We start from the raw sequence: 19,381 nt of genomic DNA, 5'->3' as shown, positions 1-19,381 counted from the left end.
AGCGGCAAAACCCCGTAAAAATCTAAAATCCCTTCCACCTCCCGGCCCCAGAAGCGCCCGGGAGGAGCTTTTTACGAGCCCGGGCTAAAGTTCAGTTCCACACCCGGGAGAAAATTCCGTCCAACTCCCGGGACAAAGTTCAGTCCCATTCCCGAGACAAAATTCAATCCCCTCTCGGGACAAAGTTCAGTCCAACTCCCGGGACAAAATTCAATCCCCTCTCGGGACACAGTTCAGTCCAACTCCCGGGACAAAATTCCGTCCAACTCCCGGGACAAAATTCGGTCCCACTTCCGAGACAAAATTCAATCCCCTCTCGGGACAGAGTCCAGACCCACACCCGGGAGAAAATCCCACCCAACTCCCGGGACAAAGTTCAGTCCCACACCCGGGAGAAAATTCCATCCCATTCCCAAGACAAAGTTCTGTGCCACTCCCGGGACAAAATTCTGTCCCCTCCCGGGAGAAAATTCAATCCACACCCGGGACAAGCCCCATCCCCCTCCCGGGACAAACCCCCGTCCCAGACCTGGGACAAAATTCAATCCCCTCCCGGGACAAGATTAAATCCGCTCCCGGGACAAAATCCAATCCCCTCCCGGGACAAGCCCCTGTCCCCCTCTCGGGACAAACCCCGTCCCTCTCCCGGGACAAGATTAAATCCGCTCCCGGGACAAAATTCAATCCCCTCCCGGGACAAGCCCCTGTCCCTCTCCCGGGACAAGCCCGTCCCTCTCCCGGGACAAGCCCGTGCCTCTCCCGGGACAAGCCCGTCCCTCTCCCGGGACAAGCCCCGTCCCTCTCCCGGGACAAACCCGTGCCTCTCCCGGGACAAACCCCGTCCCTCTCCCGGGACAAGCCCGTTCCTCTCCCGGGACAAGCCCGTCTCTCTCCCGCTCCCTGCCCGGCTCCGGCTCCCAAACCTTGCAGCGAGCGCCGCTCCGGTCCCGCCCCGGAGCCGCGGGATTTTGGGGCCGTCGGGAGCCGAGCTGCGATTCCAGCGGCGATTTTGGGGTTTTTTGGGGTTTTTTGGAGTCCTTGGGATCGCCGGGATGCGCCGGGAGAGCCCCGCGTTTGTGCCGAGGTTATCCCGGGTATCCCACGCGGAAAATCCCGCTCCAGTCCGCTGCGCTGCTTCTCCTCCTAAACGGGAATTTTGGAGCCGATTTTGGGGAGAAGGAGGCGGGAGAAGGGGGAAGCGGCGCCGGGATGAGGCAAATCCATGGGAATGCGCGGCTGGGAGCCTTCCTCCCCCCGCGGGATTTGGGTTTTTTCCTCTTTTTCCGCTTTTCCCGGGATTTTCTGCCTCCCGGCTGCGCGGTGTCGGCGTCTCGCACCTTCCGCGGCCGAGCCTCCCCTTCCTCCGCTGCCCCGAAAAGTTCAGATCCCAAAAATAAAATGAAAAAAAACCCCAAAAAACCCAACCAACCGAAAAACCAAAAAATAAAAAACCAAAAAAAACCCCCAAAACTTCATCCCCGCGCCGCTGCCTCATCCACCGCCAAGCTCCAAAATCCATCCAAACGCCCCAAAATTTAAAAAAAACCCAAATTAAAGCGCGGATCCCAGCGCTGAGCGCGATCCCTCCCCTCCCGGGAACATCCCGAGCCCGATTCATCCCGGCCCCGAAATCCGGCGCCTTTTAAGGTCGCTTCTCTTCTTTGGAAATTCTGCCCACCCCCAGCGCCGCTGGCCTCGTTTTTTATTTTTATTCCTGTCCCGGGATTTTTTTCTTTCCTTTCTTTCCCTTTCCAGGAGGAGGAGGAGGAGGGGGAGGAGGAATTTGGGACAGACGGAGGGGACAGACGGACCCCAGGGATGTTTTTGTTGGGTTTTTTTGGTTTTTTAGGGCTGGGATTAGAGACGTCTGACCTTGGAGGTCGCGGGTCACGGTCTCGAGTGTGGGATTTCAAACGCGAGGTAGGAAATAAAACAACAAAAAGAGAAAAATAGCAAAAAATTCCTCCCGGACAAAGAGGAATTGGGGGGAAAAAAGGAAAATAAAACAGAATTATGGGATGCAAAGCTGAGCACGGTGGGAAGGAGGGGCTGCAGCCACCGCCCCGGTATTTATTGCTCGGGAGGCCCCAGCGCTGGGAATTTTCGGGGGAAAAAGGGAAAAAAAGGAAAAAAAAAGGGAAAAAAAGGGAAGAAAAGGGAAAAAGGAACAAAAAGGAAAAAAAGGGGAAAAAAGGAAAAAAAGGGGAAAAAAAAGGGAAGAAAAGGGAAAAAGGAACAAAAAGGAAAAAAGGAACAAAAAGGAAAAAAAGGGAAAAAAAAAGGGAAGAAAAGGGAAAAAGGAACAAAAAGGAAAAAAGGAACAAAAAGGAAAAAAAGGGAAAAAAAAAGGGAAGAAAAGGAAAAAAGGAACAAAAAGGAAAAAAGGAACAAAAAGGAAAAAAGGAAAAAGAGGGGGGAAAAGGAAAAAAAGGGAAAAAGGAAAACAAAGGAAAAAAGGAATAAAAGGAAAAAAGGAATAAAAAGGAAAAAAAGAAAAAAAGGGGGGAAAGGGGAAAAAAATAAAAAAAAAAGGAATAAAGGAAAAAAAGGAAAAGGGTTAGGGAAAGGGACAGGATGGAAAACGGGAAAAGGGATGGGAAAAGGATGAAAAAAATGGGAAAATGGATGGAAAACGGGAAAAGGGATGGAAAAGGATGGAAAAAACGGGAAAAGGGATGGGAAAGGGATGGAAAAAGCAGGAAAATGGATGGGAAAAGGCTAAAAAAGGGCCTGGAAAAGGCTGGAAAGGGGCTGGAAAATGTCGGGGAAAAGGCTCCGGAAAAGGGATGGGAAAGTTTGGAAAGGCTGGAAAAATCTGGGAAAAGCCGGCAAGGGGATCCCGCTTTCGGTCCGGGCCCCTTCTCCTCCCTCTCCGATTTTCCCGCAGGGAAGTTCGGCTCGCGGGAATTTGGGATCTTTTCCCCTCTGAAATTTGGGATCTTTTTCCCTCTGGAATTTGGGATCTTTTTCCCCTCTGGAATTTGGGATCTTTTCCCCTCTGGAATTTGGGATCTTTTTCCCGTCTGAAATTTGGGATCTTTTCCCCTCTGGAATTTGGGATCTTTTTCCCGTCTGAAATTTGGGATCTTTTTCCCCTCTGGAATTTGGGATCTTTTCCCCTCTGGAATTTGGGATATTTTTCCCCGTCTGGAATTTGGGATCTTTTCCCCTCTGGAATTTGGGATCTTTTTCCCCTCTGGAATTTCGAATCTTTTCCCCGTCTGGAATTTGGGATCTTTTTCCCCTCTGGAATTTGGGATCTTTTCCCCGTCTGGAATTTGGGATCTTTTTCCCCTCTGGAATTTGGGATCTTTTTCCCTCTGGAATTTGGGATCTTTTTCCCGTTTGAAATTTGGGATCTTTTCCCCTCTGGAATTTGGGATCTTTTCCCTCTGGAATTTGGATCCTCGCTCCGCTCCCCCAAATCTGCCCGGATTTTTCCTTCTTTATTTTCCCCCTTTTTTATCCCTCCACGCCTCCCCAAATTGGCGTTTTTTGGCGTTTTCGGAATTTTTTGTTGCGTTTTCCAGGAGGTTTCTGCGGGAAAAAGGGAAGGAGGAGCGCAGGGAGGGTTTGGAGATCCGGGATTTAAAAATATTTGGGATAAAACGGGACTCGGAGCGGTTTTCCAGGCCTGGAAAAGGGTCGGGAAGGGACGCGAGCGACGCTAGAGGGAGCCCCGGGCTCGGTTAATTAACGAGCAGTAATTAATGAGAGCGGAAAACCTCGGCGCCGGCGGGAAAAGTGGGAATTCCCTCCCATTTCTGGGGAAAAGGGGCAGGAAATTCAGATTTCAGGGTCGGAAAATTCAGATTTCAGGTGCGGAAAACCGCGGGCGCGCCAATTCCGCCCCCAAAGGAAGATTTTTGGGATTTTGGGATGGGAATTTCCCCATCCAGGTGCGGGAATTTCCACCCCAAAGGAGGATTTTGGGATTTTGGGGTGGGACTTTCTGCGTCCTTCAGGTGGAGGATCCAAAGGAAGGATTTTTGGAGTTTTGGGATGCAAATTCCCCATTTCTCCAGGGAATTCCAGGCCAAATAAGGATTTTTTTGCGGGGGATTTTGGGTCGCAAATTTCCCCATTCTCCAGGGAATTCCAGCCCTAAATGAGGAATTTTGGGATTTTGGGATGAGAATTCCCCGTCCCCCAGGGAATTCCAGCCCAGATCAGGAATTTGGAGTTTTGGGATGCGAATTCCCCATTCTCCAGGAGAGGGCAATCCCGGCTGGAGCTGAGGGATTTTCTGGGAAATTTCCATGGAAAAACTGGGAAATGGGAAAGGCCGATGGGGCAAAATCCCGGGAGTTTGGGGTGGGAAAAACCCGGCGGATTCCTTCGGAAAGGGGGAAAAAAACAGAATTTAAACTTAGCATAGTTTTAAATTAACAGAATTAAAAATAAACGGAATTTAAAACAAGCTGAATTTACAATTCAGTGGAGCTCCCATGGACAGGCCGGGAGAGGCCCAGGTGACCCCAGAGATTTTGGGGTGCCCCACAGAGTTTTGGGGAAACCAGAGCCAGGATGGTGGAAAATCCCAAAAAATCCCAGAAATCACAGGAATCCCAGAAATCCCAAAAATCAGAGCCGGGATGTGGAAAATCCCAGGAATCCCAGAAATCCCAAAAATCCCAGGAATCCCAGGAATCTCAGGAATCAGAGCCGGGATGGTGGAAAATCCCAGGAATCCCCGGAATCCCTGGAATCCCCAGAATCCCAGGAATCCCGGAAATCCCAAAAATCTCAGGAATCAGAGCCGGGGATGGTGGAAAATCCCTGGAATCCCAGGAATCCCTGGAATCCCCGGAATCCCTGGAATCCCCAGAATCCCAGGAATCCCAGGAATCCCAGGAATCCCAGGAATTCCCGGAATCCCTGGAATCCCCAGAATCCCAGGAATCCCAGGAATCCCCGGAATCCCAGGAATCTCAGGAATCCGAGCCGGGATGGTGGAAAATCCCCGGAATTCCAGGAATCCCAGGAATCCCAGAAATCCCAGGAATTCCCGGAATCCGAGCCGGGATGTGGCAGATCCCGCAGCTCATCCCAATCCTCGCCAGCCCCGGCCCGGAGCCGGCCCGGTCCAAAACCCGTTCATGGCTCCAGCTGAGCCTGGGCTCGGCTTTAAATCTCTTTTGGCTGTTCATCCCTGCCCAGAGCTCAGTTTAAACCTGGGCTTGGGTTTAAATCTCTTTTGGGTGTTCATCCCTGCCCAGAGCTCAGTTTAAACCTGGGCTTGGGTTTAAATCTCTTTTGGCTCTTAATCCCTGCCCAGAGCTCAGTTTAAACCTGGGCTCGGCTTTAAATCTCTTTTGGCTCTTAATCCCTGCCCAGAGCTCAGTTTAAACCTGGGCTCGGCTTTAAATCTCTTTTGGCTGTTAATCCCTGCCCAGAGCTCAGTTTAAACCTGGGCTCGGGTTTAAATCTCTTTTGGGTGTTCATCCCTGCCCAGAGCTCAGTTTAAACCTGGGTTTGGGTTTAAATCTCTTTTGGCTGTTCATCCCTGCCCAGAGCTCAGTTTAAACCTGGGCTCGGCTTTAAATCTCTTTTGGGTGTTCATCCCTGCCCAGAGCTCAGTTTAAACCTGGGCTTGGGTTTAAATCTCTTTTGGGTGTTCATCCCTGCCCAGAGCTCAGTTTAAACCTGGGCTTGGGTTTAAATCTCTTTTGGGTGTTCATCCCTGCCCAGAGCTCAGTTTAAACCTGGGCTCGGATTTAAATCTCTCCCAGGCCAGGCTGGGCCGTTAATCCCTGCCCAGAACTCGATCTGAACCTTGGCTTGGGTTTAAATCGCTCCCAGGCCCGGCTCAGTCCCTAATTCCTTGCCCAGGACCAATTCCGAGCCTGCGTTTGGGTTTAAATCTCTCCCAGGCCCGGCTCAGTCCCTAATTCCTTGCCCAGGACCAATTCTGAACCCGGGTTTGGGTTTAAATCCCTCCCAGGCCGGGCTTTGCCATTAATCCCTGCTCCATCCAAACCCGGGCTCGGGTTTAAATCCCTCTCTGCCATTAATCCCTGCCCAGAGCTCAATCCAAACCCAGACTCGGGTTTAAATCCCTCCCAGGCCGGGCTTTGCCATTAATCCCTGCTCCATCCAAACCCGGGCTCGGGTTTAAATCCCTCTTGGCCATTAATCCCAGCTCAGATCTCAATCCAAACCCAGGCTCGGGTTTAAATCCCTCTCGGCCATTAATCCCAGCTCAGATCTCAATCCAAACCCAGGCTCGGGTTTAAATCCCTCTCTGCCATTAATCCCAGCTCAGATCTCAATCCAAACCCAGGCTCGGGTTTAAATCCCTCCCAGGCCCAGCTCGGAGCAGGATCCGCCGCGTTTGGCGTTTCTGCTCTGGCTCGGGGCAGCCCCGGCCCGAGGGTTCCCCTTTTCCCGGGAATTCGGGTGGATTTTGGATTTTCCGCGCTCCGAAGGCTCCGGAAGTTCGCTGGAGATTTCCCGACTCGAGCCCGCGGCTGCTGCGGGTTTGGGCTGGGATTGGGCCGGGCTGGGCCAAATTCCAGAGCCTGCAGCCCTTTCCCGGCCTTTCCTGGAATTTCCCGGCCTTTCCTGGAATTTCCCAGCCTTTCCTGGAATTTCCCAGCCTTTCCTGGAATTTCCCAACCCTTTCCTGGAATTTCCCAACCCTTTCCCAACCCTTTCCTGGCATTTTCCAGCCTTTCCCAGCTTTTCCAGCTTTCCCATCCCTTTTCCAGCCTTTTCCCAGTTCTTTGCCCGCTCCTTCCCAGCCTTTTTCCAGGGCCCTTTCCCAACCCTTTCCTGGCCCTTCCCAGCTTTTCCCAGCTTTTTCCAGCTTTCCTCAGCTCTTCCTGGTTTTCCCAGCCTTTCCAGCTTTTCCCATCCCTTTTCCCATCCCTTTTCCCAGCCTTTTCCAGCTTTCCCAGTTCTTTCCTCGCCCCTTTTCCAGGCCATTTCCCAGACATTTTCCATCCCTTTCCCTGCTTTTTTCCATTATTTCCCATCCTTTCCCATCCCTTTTCCATTCCTTTCCCATCCTTTTCCCATATTTTTCCATCCTTTCCCATCTCTGTAACTCTCCCCCCTTTAACAATGCGAGCTCAGGGAAAAGCCGCCACCTTCAAAAAGAAGAAAAATCTGCTTTTCCCCGATTTTTTCCAGGAAATCCGTGGATTCGGAACGCTGCCCGGAGCCCATCCCAACCTGCCCTGGAATTCCAGGCAGGAATTTTAACAAGGAGCACCTGCCCCGCTCCTCCAGCCGGGAATTTCACCCCTTGTGAAATCTAGCCAAGCACGGAATTTTACTTTTCTCTCCTCGCCCTTAAATCCTCCGCAGCGCCGGAGGCACCGGGGCTGTTAAAAATATTAAAAACAAATTCCAAACCGGCCAAAAATTGGGGTTTTTTGGCAACGAGGTGTGTTAAAAGCGCTTTAAAAATTTACAAAACGGCCCCAAAAAATCGGATTTTTTCCATGCTCCCTCCGTGGCCGCTTTGTCGCAAAGCCGGAGGCACCGAGTGTGTTAAAAATATTTCTTAAATTTACAATTTGGCCAAAAATGGGTTTTTTTAGTCGTGCTGCTGGCTCGGGATTTCACTCTTGAGGAAAGTCAGGTGGGATGGAAAAGAAATCCGGTTGGGAAATCAGGTGGGAAAATGATCTTTGCGGTGGAGGGAGGAGCCAAAATCAACCATTTGATCCGGATTTTGGGGCGGTTTGTGTAAATTCGGGAACGAGGAAAGAGCCGGGGCCAGCTGGGATTGTCCAGGGTTCAAAAAATAAACGGGAAAATTCGGGAAGGGAAGGGAAGGGAAGGGAAGGGAAGGGAAGGGAAGGGAAGGGAAGGGAAGGGAAGGGAAGGGAAGGGAAGGGAAGGGAAGGGAAGGGAAGGGAAGGGAAGGGAAGGGAAGGGAAGGGAAGGGAAGGGAAGGAAAGGAAAGGAAAGGAAAGGAAAGGAAAGGAAAGGAAAGGAAAGGAAAGGAAAGGAAAGGAAAGGAAAGGAAAGGAAAGGAAAGGAAAGGAAAGGAAAGGAAAGGAAAGGAAAGGAAAGGAAAGGAAAGGAAAGGAAAGGAAAGGAAAGGAAAGGAAAGGAAAGGAAAGGAAAGGAAAGGAAAGGAAAGGAAAAGGATGGGAAAAGCAGGGAAGGTCCCTGGGTCGCTCCCAGCGCTGATTTTGGGTGCCCGGCCCGGCCGCGCTCTGCCCTGCCCTCCTCTCCCCCGCAGGGAGAATTCCCGCAGGGAGAATTCCCGCAGGAATTCCCGCAGGATTTCCTACAGGGAGAATTCCCGCAGGGAGAATTCCCGCAGGAATTCCCGCAGGATTTTCCGGAGAGAGAATTCCCGCAGGGACAATTCCCGCAGGATTTCCTGCAGGGAGAATTCCCGCAGGGACAATTCCCGCAGGAACAATTCACTCAGGGACAATTTCCGCAGGAATTCCCGCAGGAACAATTCACTCAGGGAGAATTCCCGCAGGAATTCCCACAGGATTTCCCACAGGAACAATTCCCACAGGAACAGTTCCCACAGGAATTCCCACAGGAACAATTCCCGCAGGAATTCCCACAGGAACAATTCCCGCAGGAATTCCCGCAGGATTTTTCCCGCAGGATTTTTCCCGCAGGATTTCCCGCGGGGATGGAAATTCCCGCGTGAGGAATCGGCCCCGAGGGGATTTTAATTAATTAATTTATTTATTTTTCAATTAAAAAAGGCAGGGACGGGGGGGAGGCCACGAGGCGAAAATGATCAGGGGATAAAATGATAAAGGGATAAAATAATAAAGGGTATAAAAATAATAAAGTTTATAAAATAATAAAGTGTATAAAATGATAAAGTGTACAAAACAATAAAGTATATGAAATAATAAAGGGTATAAAATGATAAAGGGTATAAAAGGATAAACTGTATAAAATGATAAAGTTTATAAAATACTAAAAGATATAAAATGATAAAGTTAATAAATAATAAAGTTTATGAAATAATAAAGAGTATAAAAGAATAAAGAGTATAAAATAATAAAGCATATAAAGTAATAAAGTGTATAACATGATAAAGTATATAAAATAATTAAGGGTAAATAATAATGAAGTTTATTAAATAATTATATTTTATTCATTTATTATGTATTTATTTTATTTTATGATTATATTTTTATATTTTATTGTATAATTTTATGTAATTTAATTATATTTTATTTTATGTTATATATTATATTTTATTTTATCCTTCTACTTTATTCTTCTTATTTTTAATACTTTTATTTTATTTTATTTTATTTTATTTTATTTTATTTTATTTTATTTTATTTTATTTTATTTTATTTTATTTTATTTTATTTTATTTTATTTTATTTTATTTTCTTCTGGATTATTTTTGCTCCCGGAAATGCCAGGAGAGGCGGATCTGCTCCCCTCGACACAAAAATCCCGATTTTTGAGGGTATTCTGAGGGGATTTTGCATTTTTAGAACCGAAACCTGGGGTGGAATGGTTGGGGAAAAAAACCCAAATTTCTCCAGGTTTTTATTTCAGTGGGTGGAACCACGCACGGAGATTTCCTTTAAAAAAATAAAAAATAAAAATAAAAAAAAAAATTAAAATTAAAAACAAGGGGGTGTGTCCTAAAAGAAAGATAAATGATAGAAAAAATAAATGAAAGAAATCATGAATGATTAAATAAATAAATAAATAAATAAAAATGATTAAATCAATTAATAAAAGAGGGAATATAAAAGAAAAGAAATAAGAAAAGAAACCATAATATAAATTATTCAAGAGCTACTGAAAGAAAGAAATAAAATAAATAATAAAACAAAGTAATGAAAGTAATAATAAAATAATAATTTAAAATATATTTTTAGGAAATAAAACCCATCAGCTTCAACGTTTCTGCCGAGTTGATGCAGCCAAAATTTTCGCATTTTCTGGAAATTTGGGATTTTTAAAGTTTTTTTCCTTTCGGCGAAAATCTTGGGGAAAAATCCGATTTTCCCCCGAATTTCGCCCCGATTTTCCTCGTGCTCGGAGGAATTGCCTTTTCTTTTTTGGGGTTTTTTGGGTTTTTTTCAGCAAAGCGGCAAAAATTCAAATATTCGGCCTCACCTTCCTGCTCATGAATTACCCATTCAGTGAAAAAAAATACCCTTGAAATAAAAATCATGAATTAAAAATAATTTCATGTTAAAAATTAATTTCATTTAAAAAGTAGTTTAATATAAAAAATTAATTTAATTTTTAAAATTAATTTAATTTTAAAAATTAATTTCATTTTAAAATAATTTCATTTTAAAAATAATTTAACTTTTAAAATAATTTAATTTAAAATAATCTAATTTTTAAAATAATTCAACTTTTAAAATACTTTAATTTTAAAAATTAATTTAAGTTAAAATAATTTAATTTTAAAAATATTTAAATGTTTAAAATAATTTAATTTTAAAAATTAATTTAAATACAAAAAATTTGATTTTATATATTATTTTATTTAAAAAATATTTCATTTAAAATATTATTTAATTTAAAATGTTAAATTACCCTTTCAAAAAATACCCTTTAATTTAAAAAAATTTTTTTTATGAGTTTATTCATCAAAAAAAAGCGCAAAAAGCGCATGAGATGAATGGAAAAACGCTTTTAAAATTTTTTTTAATGTAATTTTTGATTTATTTTCCCGGGTTCGGGCGCAATTCAAATTCCGCGCCCGGAGCTGCAGCGGAGCCGAGCCGGGATTTTTCTCGGAAAATTCAAATTATTCTCCCCCGGCCGCTGATTTCTGCGGAGTTGGGGAAAAAACTGCGGAAAAATCGGATTTTTGTTGCGGTTTTGGGTGCGTTTCAATGGGAGCCGCGGCGCTGGGAGCGGTGAAATCACCGCGCGGGTTTGGGGTAAAAATCCCCAATTTTGGGAAAAAAAAAATGAAATAATCCCGCAGAGAGAGGGAAATGAAAAAGGGAAAAAATGAAATAAATCAGGTTGGCTTTGGGCGGGGATGGCAAAATGAAAAATCCCCCGAAGGGGGGAGGAGGGAATTGAATTTGAAATTATTTCTGCGGTATTTTTGGGATTTAATTTAATTTAATTTAATTTAATTTGGCTCAGAGGAGCTGCTTCGGTTTAGGTTTGAAATGGCATCAAAAATTCGGGGAAAAATCAAAATAATTCACCTTTTAAATGGACGCAGAGGGCGGGAGGGGGAAATCCTTTGTGGAGGGGGACATGAAATTTTTGGGGTTATTTTAACCCAAAAATAGCGAAAAAACGGGGTAAAAAATGAATTTTTGGTGACGTCGGGCAGCTCAGGCATTAAAAATTCATAAAAAATCAGAAATAATTCAAATTTTAAGTGGACCCAGAGGACGGAAGGGGGAGATCCTTTGTGGAGGGTGAAATGAAATATTTGGATTTATTTTAGGGGCTCGGATTGGGGGAAAATGGGTTAAAAAATGAATTTTTGGTGACGTCGGGCAGCTCGCGCATTAAAAATCGGGGGAAAAAATCAGAAATAATTGAAATTTTGAATGAGCGCAGAGGGCGGGAGGGGGAGATCCTTTGTGCGGGGGTCGAGTGAAATATTTGGGTTTATTTTGGGGAAAAAGTCGGGGTAAAAAAGGAATTTTACGGGGGAGTGGAACAGGCGAGGTCGCCGGTAATGACCCGCCAGGAATTTACGGCGCGGCTCAAGTTCAATGACAAAATCCTTTGAAGGGGGAAGGGGAGGAGAAGAGGGGGAAAATAACCCGAAAATAAGAATAAGAAAAAGAATAAAAAAATAAAAATAAAAATAAAAATAAAAATTAAAATAAAAATAAAAATAAAAATAAAAATTAAAATTAAAATTAAAATTAAAATTAAAAATAATTAAAAATAAAATTAAAATTAAAAATAAAAAGAAAAATAATTAAAAATAAAATTAAAATAAAAAATAAAAAATAAAAAAATAAAAATAAAAAAATAAAAATAAAAATTAAAAAAAATAAAAATAAAAATAAAAATAAAAATAAAAATAAAAATAAAAATAAAAATAAAAAAAATAAAAATAAAAATAAAAATAAAAATAAAAATAAAAATAAAAATTAAAAAATAAAAATAAAAATCCCCTCGGCCCAGCCAGACTTTGTGCGGGGGAATGAATTTGGACGAAAGAGGAAGGGACAGAAAATTGGGAGTGGGGCTCGGTGATCCCAGCGCATCTTTGGGGATTTTGGGGGATTTTGGGGATTTTGGGGATTTTAGGGATGTTTGGGTTTGGGTTTTGGGGAGATTGGGAGAAGAGAGAGGAGGGGAGGGCAATTTCAGCCCAGGTTTTAGGGATATTTAACCCAGATTTTGAGCTGTTTTGTCCCATATTCAGAGCTGTTTTAACCCAGATTTTGGGGCTGTTTTATCCCAGATTTTTGAGCCGTTTTCTCCCCTATTTTGATCAATTTTCTCCTCTATTCTGATCTATTTTCTCCCCTATTTTGATCTATTTTCTCCCCATTTTGCGCCGTTTTCTGCCCATTTTCTGCCCTATTTTGATCTATTTTCTGCCCATTTTGTCCCGTTTTTGCCCATTTTGCTCTGTTTTCTCCCCATTTTGTCCCGTTTTCTGCCGATTTTGCGCCATTTTCTGCCCATTTTGCTCCGTTTTCTCCCCATTTTGATCTATTTTCTCCCCATTTTGCGCCGTTTCTGCCCATTTTGCGCCGTTTCAGCCGGTTCTGCCGCCCTGGGCCGGTTTCGGGCTGCTCTGACCCGGTTTGCGAGTCCCAAGTTCAACGGCAAAGAGGCGGCGGCTCCGGTTCGAGGGACGGATCCCAGTTTGGGTTCCCAGTTTGGGTTCCCAGTTTGGGGGACGGATCCCAGTTTGGGTTCCCAGTTTGGGTTCCCAGTTTGGGGGATGGTTCCCGGTTTGGGGGATGGATCCCAGTTTGGGGGATGTTCCCAGTTTGGGGGATGTTCCCAGTTTGGGGGATGTTCCCAGTTTGGGTTCCCAGTTTGGGGGAGGGATCCCAGTTTGGGTTCCCAGTTTGGGTTCCCAGTTTGGGGGAGGGATCCCAGTTTGGGGGATGGATCCAGTTTGGGGCATGGATCCCAGTTTGATCCTTGTTTCCCAGTTTGAGCCTTGGCTCCCAGTTTAAGCCTTGTCTTAAATGAAATAAAAATAAAAATAAAAATAAAAATAAAAACAAAAATAAAAATAAAAATAAAAATAAAAAATATAAAAATAAAATAAAAATAAAAATAAAAATAAATTAAAGATAAAATAAAAATAAAATTTAAAATAAAAATAAAAATAAGATAAATTTTAAAATAAAATACAATAAAATTAAATTAAAAATGAAATTAAAGAAAAATAAAAATAAATAAAAATAAAAGAAAAAGAAAATAAAATAAAAAGAAAATTAAAATAAAATTAAATAATAATAAAAAAATATAAAGTAAATCCCAATATATTCCATTTATATACTTAATTTCACCCCATTTATTCCACTTCTCCAACACCAACTCGGATAATTTTGATTTTCTGCGGGGATTTCTCTTTTTCTGTCTTAAAAAAGCACCAAAAAAAAAAAAAATTACGTGTAAAACTCCTCGGATTTCAGCCCAAACCAAAGCGGGGTTAAATGTGTAAAAAAGCAGCGTCGGAAATGGATTTTTCGCGGGTTATAAATATTTCTACACTTTTTATTCCGAGTAAATGTTAATAATTTTTCATATTTCCACACAGGGCTCCAGCGCCTTTCATCGTGCATTTCCACAGCGGCTCATGCAGAAAAGTTGCAGAAAAAAAGGGAAAAGAACTCGGAAATATCGGCGTGCGCATATGGGAGTTTTAGATATAAAAAATTAAAATAATAATAATAATAATAATAACAATAATAAACCAGTAATAGAATAATAAAAGCGGTACGTGCCGTTACAACGGTGCCTACGCGTGGCCTGTACATTCAATTTTGGGGCGTTAATTCCCATTTTTCAGCGACCCCCCCCCGGGTTTGGGGGGTCCTTCGAGCCCCGGGTTTTGTGTTCCGAACCCCAAATTCTGCCCGAGCCGGGAGCGGCATTTTGGGGTGAATTCCGGGGATTTTGGGGAAATTCCGGCGATTTGGGGGAAATTCCGGGGATTTTGGGGGGAATTCCGGGGATTTGGGGGGAAATCCGGGGATTTTGGGGAAATTCCGGGGATTTTGGGGGGAATTCCGGGGATTTTGGGGGAATTCCGGGGATTTTGGGGGGAATTCCGGGGATTTTCGGGGTGAATTCCGGGGATTTTGGGGGTGAATTCCGGGGATTTTGGGGGGCTTTGGGTCGCTCTGGGGGTCTTTGGAGCGCTCTGTGAGCCGGGCACGGCGGGGGGGTCCCCTCCTTTCGGGGGTGCCGGTGCCAAACGGGGGGTCCCGGTGCCAAACGGGGATCCCGGTGCCAAATTAGGGTCCCGGTGTTCCCGTGTCAAACGAAGGTTCCTATGACAAACAGCGGGTCCCGGTGCTAAACGGGAGGGTTCCGGTGCTAAACGGGAGTCCCGGTGCTAAACGGGAGGGTTCCGGTGTCAGAGGCGGGTCCCGGTACCAAAGGCGGGTGGCAGTGTCCCTGTGCCAAACTGGACTCCCGGTGCCACGGGCGGTGCCGGTGTCCCTGTGCCAAACCGGACTCCCGGTGCCACGGGCGGTGCCGGTGTCCCGGTGCCAGTCGGGACTCCCGGTACCACAGGCAGGTCCCAGTGCCACGGGCGGTCCCGGTGCCACGGGTGGTGCCGGTGTCCCGGTGCCAATCGGGACTCCCGGTGCCACGGGCGGTGCCAGTGCACAGGCGGGTCCCGGTGCCACGAGCGGGTCCCGGTGTCCCGGTGCCACGGGTGGTGCCGGTGTCCCGGTGCCAATCGGGACTCCCGGTGCCCCGGGTGGTGCCGGTGCCACGGGCGGGTCCCGGTGTCCCGGTGCCAATCGGGACTCCCGGTGCCACGGGCGGGTCCCGGTGTCCCGGTGCCAATCGGGACTCCCGGCGCCCCGGGCGGGTCCCGGTGCCACGGGCGGGTCCCGGTGTCCCGGTGCCAATCGGGACTCCCGGTGCCACGGGCGGGTCCCGATGCCCCGGGCGGGTCCCGGTGTCCCGGTGCCAATCGGGACTCCCGGCGCCCCGGGCGGGTCCCGGTGCCTCGAGCGGGTCCCGGTGCCCCGGTGCCAATCGGGACTCCCGGCGCCCCGGGCGGTCCCAGTGCCCATCGGGACTCCCGGCGCCCCGGGCGGTGCCGGTGCCACGGGCGGGTCCCGGTGTCCCGGTGCCCATCGGGACTCCCGGCGCCCCGGGCGGTGCCGGTGCCCGGAGCCGCGCGGGCGCTCAGGGCGCGGCGGCGGGCCCGGTTCTGCCCTTGGCCAGCGCTCTCTTGTCCTTGACGCGCCGGTTCTGGAACCAGATGGTGACCTGGCGCTCGCTCAGCCCCGTGGCCGCCGCCACCGTCCTGCGGCGCTCGCGGGTGGACGAAGCGGGCGGCGGCGAACTCCCGCTCCAGCTCCCGCAGCTGCCCCTTGCTGTACGGGACGCGCTTCCGCCGGGCCCGCCGCGCCCCGCAGCGCCCCGCGCCGCACGGGCCGCCCGCCTCTGCGCGGGGACACGGACACGGGACAGGGGCACGGACACGGGACAGGGGCACGGACACGGGACAGGGGCACGGACACGGGACAGGGGCACGGACACGGACACGGGGACACGGGGAGATAGCGGGACACGGACACGGACACGGGACAGGGGCACGGGGAGATAGCGGGACACGGACACGGGCACGGACACGGACACGGGGACAGGGGCACGGGACAGGGGACATGGGGCACGGGACAGGGGCACGGACACGGACACGGACACGGGACACGGAGCACGGGACACGGACACGGACACGGACACGGGACACGGACACGGACACGGACACGGACACGGGACACGGACACGGGGAGATAGCGGGACACGGGACAGGGACACGGGACACGGGACACGGGACACGGACACGGACACGGACACGGGGACACGGACACGGACACGGGACACGGACACGGGACACGGGGGATAGCGGGACACGGGACACGGGACACGGACATGGACACGGGACAGGGACCCGGGGACACGGGGGGGTAGCAGGACACGGGGACACGGGGGGACACAGGAACACGGGGGGACAGCGGAACACGGGGGGGGCAGTGGGGACACGGGGGAGACACGGGGGGGACAGAGCGGGGACAGAGGGGACACAACGGGGTCCACTGCGGGCCCCAAAGCCCCCAGCCCGGCCCGGCCCGGCCCCGCTCCCGTTCCCGGCCCCGTTCCCGGCCCTGCTCCTGGTCCCGGCCCCGCTCCCGGCCCCGCTCCCGGCCCTGATCCCGTTCCCGGCCCCGTTCCTGGTCCCGGCCCCGTTCCTGGTCCATTCTTGGTCCCGTTCCCGTTCCCGTTCCCATTCCCGGCCCCGCTCCCGTTCCCGGTCCCGTTCCCGTTCCCGTTCCCGGTCCCGTTCCCGTTCCCGTTCCCGTTCCCGGTCCCGTTCCCGTTCCCGTTCCCGGTCCCATTCCCGTTCCCGTTCCCGGTCCCATTCCCGTTCCCGGCCCCCGTTCCCGGTCCCATTCCCGTTTCCGCTCCCGTTCCTGTTCCCGTTCCCGTTCCCGTTCCCATTCCCGGCCCCATTCCCGGCCCCATTCCCGGCCCCGTTCCCGGTCCCGTTCCCGTTCCCGTTCCCGTTCCCGTCCCGCCCCGTTCTCCCCTGGCCGAGCCCCTCCTGGCATTGAAAGGTTTCCCAGCCTGGATTCTCCCTCGCAATATTAAAAATAATTTCATTTCTGTATTCTCCCTCCTTGATACGGAAAGATTTTGGAGTTCTGAGTTGTCCCTCTCGATATTTAAATAAAATTAATTTCTGTATTCTCCTCCTTGGGTTGCAAGGTTTTGAAGTTCTCTATTCTACCTCTTTGTAATTAAACAATTTAAATTCTTTATTCTTTCTCTTGGTATTGGAAGTTTTTAAAGTTCTCTATTCTCCCTTTCAATATTTAATTTTTTGAAGTCTATATTCTCCCTCTTGGTATTTTAAGAGTTGGAAGTTCTGTATTCTCCCTCACGATGTTGAAAGGTTTTAAAGCTCGGTATTCTCCTGCTTGGTATTTTAAAATTTAATTTCTATTCTCTCCTTCGTGTTTTTAGAGTTCTATATTCTCCCTTTCGATATTTAAAGTTCTGTATTTTCCCTCTGATGTCATGGACTGAACCCCATAATATCGTCAGCTCTGCCCCGATAAATGATCATTTGAATTCCGATAAATGATCACTCGAATTCCCATAAATGGTCACTTGAATTCTGATAAATGATAATTTAAATTCTGATAAATGATCACTTGAATTCCGAAAAATGATAATTTGAATTCCGATAAATGATCATTTGAGCTGCCATCAATCACCTTCTGCCTCCCTGCTTGGAATTAGAAATGGCTGTGATAAATTAAATTAAGTTAAGTTACATTATTATTATTAATAAATATTATTCATTATCATGATTATTATAATTTGTATTATCGGTGTTATTATTATTACTATCGTTATAATTATTAACGTTATTATTATCATTATTATTTTGTGAACCCCAACCCGCTGCACCTCCCAACCAACCCCAAACCCAAAATCCAGAGCAGCCCCTACCCCAAACCCCGACCCCAAACCCAGAACAGCCAAACCCCAAACCCCAAAGCCGACCCCAAACCCAGAACAGCCCAAACCCCAAACCCCAAAGCCCCGACCCCACACCCGAAACACCAAACCCCAACCCCAAACCACCCCACACCCAAAGCCCAAACCCCGCACCCGCACCCACACCCTGCACTCCAAACCCCACACCCCAACCCCAGAACACCCCAAACCCCAAACCCGGACCCCAAACCACCCCAAACACCACACCCAACATCCAACACACTCCAATCCCCAAACCCGAAAATCCCACACCCCGCACCCCAAACCCCAAAGCCCAGAACACCCCACACCCCAAACCCCGCACCCGCACCCTGCACCCCAAACCGCACACCCCGCACCCACACCCGCACCCCATACCCACATCCCAAACTCCGCACCCCGCACCCCACAACATCCGTATCCCAAACCCCGACCCCAGAACACCCCAAACCCCAGAACACCCGCACCCCGCACCCCGCACCCCACACCCCGCAGCCCGACCCCAGAACACCCTACACCCCAGAACACCCCGCGCCTCGCACCCAAACCCAGAACACCCCACATCCGCACCCGCACCCCAAACCCCAAACCCCGACCCCAGAACACCCCCAACCCCAGAACACCCCACACCCACACCCGCACCCCGCACCCAAACCCCAGAACACCCGCACCCGCACCCCGCACCCCAAACCCTGACCCCAGAACACCCCCAACCCCAGAACACCCCACACACCCCAAACCCCGACCCCAGAACACCCCAAACCCCAGAACACCCGCACCCACACCCCAAACCCCAGAACACCCCAAAGCCCAGAACACCCCCACCCGTACCCCGCACCCCAAACCCCAGAACACCTGCACCCACACCCCAAACCCCAAACCCCATAACACCCCAAACCCCAGAACACCCCGCACCCCGCAGCCCGCAGCCCAGAACACCCGCACCCCGCACCCCGCACCCCAAACCCCAGAACACCCGCACCCACACCCCAAACCCCAAACCCCATAACACCCCAAACCCCAGAACACCCCGCACCCCGCAGCCCGCAGCCCAGAACACCCGCACCCCGCACCCGCACCCCAAACCCCAGAACACCCCAAACCCCAGAACACCCCACATCCCGCAGCCCGCAGCCCCAGAACACCCGCACCTGCCACCCCGCTCCCCGCAGCCCAGAACACCCGCCAGCCGCACCCCAAACCCCGACCCCAGAACACCCCAAACCCCAGAACACCCCACAGCCCGCACCCCACACCCCAAACCCCGACCCCAGAACACCCCAAACCCCAGAACACCCGCACCCGCAGCCGCAGCCGCAGCCGCGCTGTCCCGCCGTACCTGCGCAGGGCAGCGCGCAGCCGGCGGGGCCGGGCTCGGGCCCGCAGCAGAGCGGGCCGGGCCAGCCCGCGGGCAGCGCCCAGGCTGCGGGCAGCCGCCGCCGGCCGCGGGCAGCGCCGCCTCGGGCCGCGGCTCCGCCGCCACCGGCGCCTCCCGGTAGGCGCGGGCGGGCGCGGGCGGGAAGGGCGCGCCGAAGCCCGCGTAGAACGGGAACTCCCCGGGCCGGCCCCGCGGCTCCTCGGCGGCCCCGGGCGGCTCCGGGAACTTCTCGGCGGCCACGAAGGGCCCTTGGTAGCCCGGGCCGGCCTTGAGCGAGCCGCGGGCCACGCGGCACGAGTAGAAGCCGCTGCCGAAGTAGCCGTAGGGCAGCGGCGCCGAGGAGCCCGG

At 49.6% G+C, this 19,381-nt stretch overlaps 1 protein-coding gene across 1 annotated transcript in view; it reads right to left on the bottom strand.

Moving 5' to 3' along the window:
• Nucleotides 1-15,294: 15,294 nt before the first annotated feature.
• Nucleotides 15,295-19,381, bottom strand: part of HOXB13 (homeobox B13) — a 4,285-nt gene continuing 198 nt past the window's right edge. The window contains 4 exon segments of the mRNA XM_077788392.1: nt 15,295-15,432; nt 15,434-15,555; nt 17,981-17,987; nt 18,995-19,381. The exon segment at nt 18,995-19,381 is cut by the window's right edge and continues 198 nt beyond it. Coding sequence (XP_077644518.1) covers nt 15,295-15,432; nt 15,434-15,555; nt 17,981-17,987; nt 18,995-19,381 — 654 coding nt within the window.

This window comes from Lonchura striata, chromosome 25 (genome assembly GCF_046129695.1).
Source record: "Lonchura striata isolate bLonStr1 chromosome 25, bLonStr1.mat, whole genome shotgun sequence".
Taxonomy (NCBI): domain Eukaryota; kingdom Metazoa; phylum Chordata; class Aves; order Passeriformes; family Estrildidae; genus Lonchura; species Lonchura striata.
The sequence above is the reverse complement of the archived record's forward strand: the minus strand, read 5'-3'. Positions and strand labels throughout refer to the sequence as shown.